This window comes from Chenopodium album, chromosome 8, assembly GCF_948465745.1.
Source record: "Chenopodium album chromosome 8, dcCheAlbu1.1, whole genome shotgun sequence".
In the NCBI taxonomy this organism is placed as follows: Eukaryota; Viridiplantae; Streptophyta; class Magnoliopsida; order Caryophyllales; family Amaranthaceae; genus Chenopodium; species Chenopodium album.
In genome coordinates, this window is record NC_137841.1 from 52598588 (window position 1) to 52599534 (window position 947).

General features: G+C 36.2%; 1 protein-coding gene across 1 annotated transcript; it reads left to right on the forward strand.

Moving 5' to 3' along the window:
• The first annotated feature begins 299 nt into the window (after positions 1-299).
• LOC145643038 (uncharacterized) lies at positions 300-737 on the forward strand. The gene has a single exon (XM_081694201.1). The coding sequence runs from the start codon at positions 300-302 to the stop codon at positions 735-737; it is 438 nt and encodes a 145-aa protein (XP_081550327.1).
• The last annotated feature ends 210 nt before the right edge of the window (positions 738-947 follow it).

Below are 947 nucleotides of genomic sequence, written 5' to 3' on the forward strand. Positions count from 1 at the left end.
TCCAGTTTTTTTTGCTGATTCGTTCTTGCTGCATTTCTTTGATTAATTCGTGGATTTTTCTGTTTTTTCTTCCTGATTTGCTGATTTCTCTATGAATTCTTCAAATTTCTCCGATCAAAATTCTTGTTGATTTCTGGAACTTTGTTGCAATGGCTGTTGAAACCGTTCATAATTTTGCTTTCTTACCTCTGAATCAGAATCCTGCAAGCATATACTATATACATCCATCAGATGCTAATGTTGCTCAATTAGTGTCGTTCAAATTCAATGGAGAAGGTTTTACTAGCTAAAAGAGAGCAATGCTGCTAACACTTTCTGCAAAGAATAAGATCGGCTTTGTCAATGGAGATTATGATAAGCTTGCTGATAACTTATCTGCTGAGGGTAAAGCTTGGGAGAGGTGCAATGATCTAGTATGTTCCTGGATCTTATTCAATGTTAATGAGTGCATTGCTAGTAGTGTCATGTTTCTGAGGTCAGCTAAGGCAATTTGGCTAGATCTTGAAGAGAGGTTTGGCTATACTTCATTAGCTCAGATCTATGCATTAAAACAGAAATTGACTAATATTTCTCAAGGAACTCAATCTGTTTCTAAATTCTTTACTTCTATTAAGTCTGTGTGGGTTGCAATTGATGAAGCGCATCCTTTACCTTATTGCACTTGCAATAACTATACCTGCAATTTGACGAAGAAAATTTTGAACGACACCAGCAGAAAATGGAGATTCAATTTATGATGAAACTGTTTGATAAGTTTGCAACTGTGAGAGGTAATTTGTTGATGATGCCTGCTTTACCTGAAGTCACAAAGGCTTATAGGATGTTTTCTCAGGAGAAGAAGCACAAAGAGATCTCTCATATGAGTAGCAGTTCTGAATCTATGGCTTTTTTTGCTGATAAAAAGAGGTTTTCTAGTTTTGGAGGAAATAGCCCAGGCTATTTTGGTG

Excerpts from the sequence above, each read along its gene's own strand:
- LOC145643038 (XM_081694201.1), top strand. The coding sequence starts at position 300 with ATGCTGCTAACACTTTCTGCAAAGAATAAGATCGGCTTTGTCAATGGA.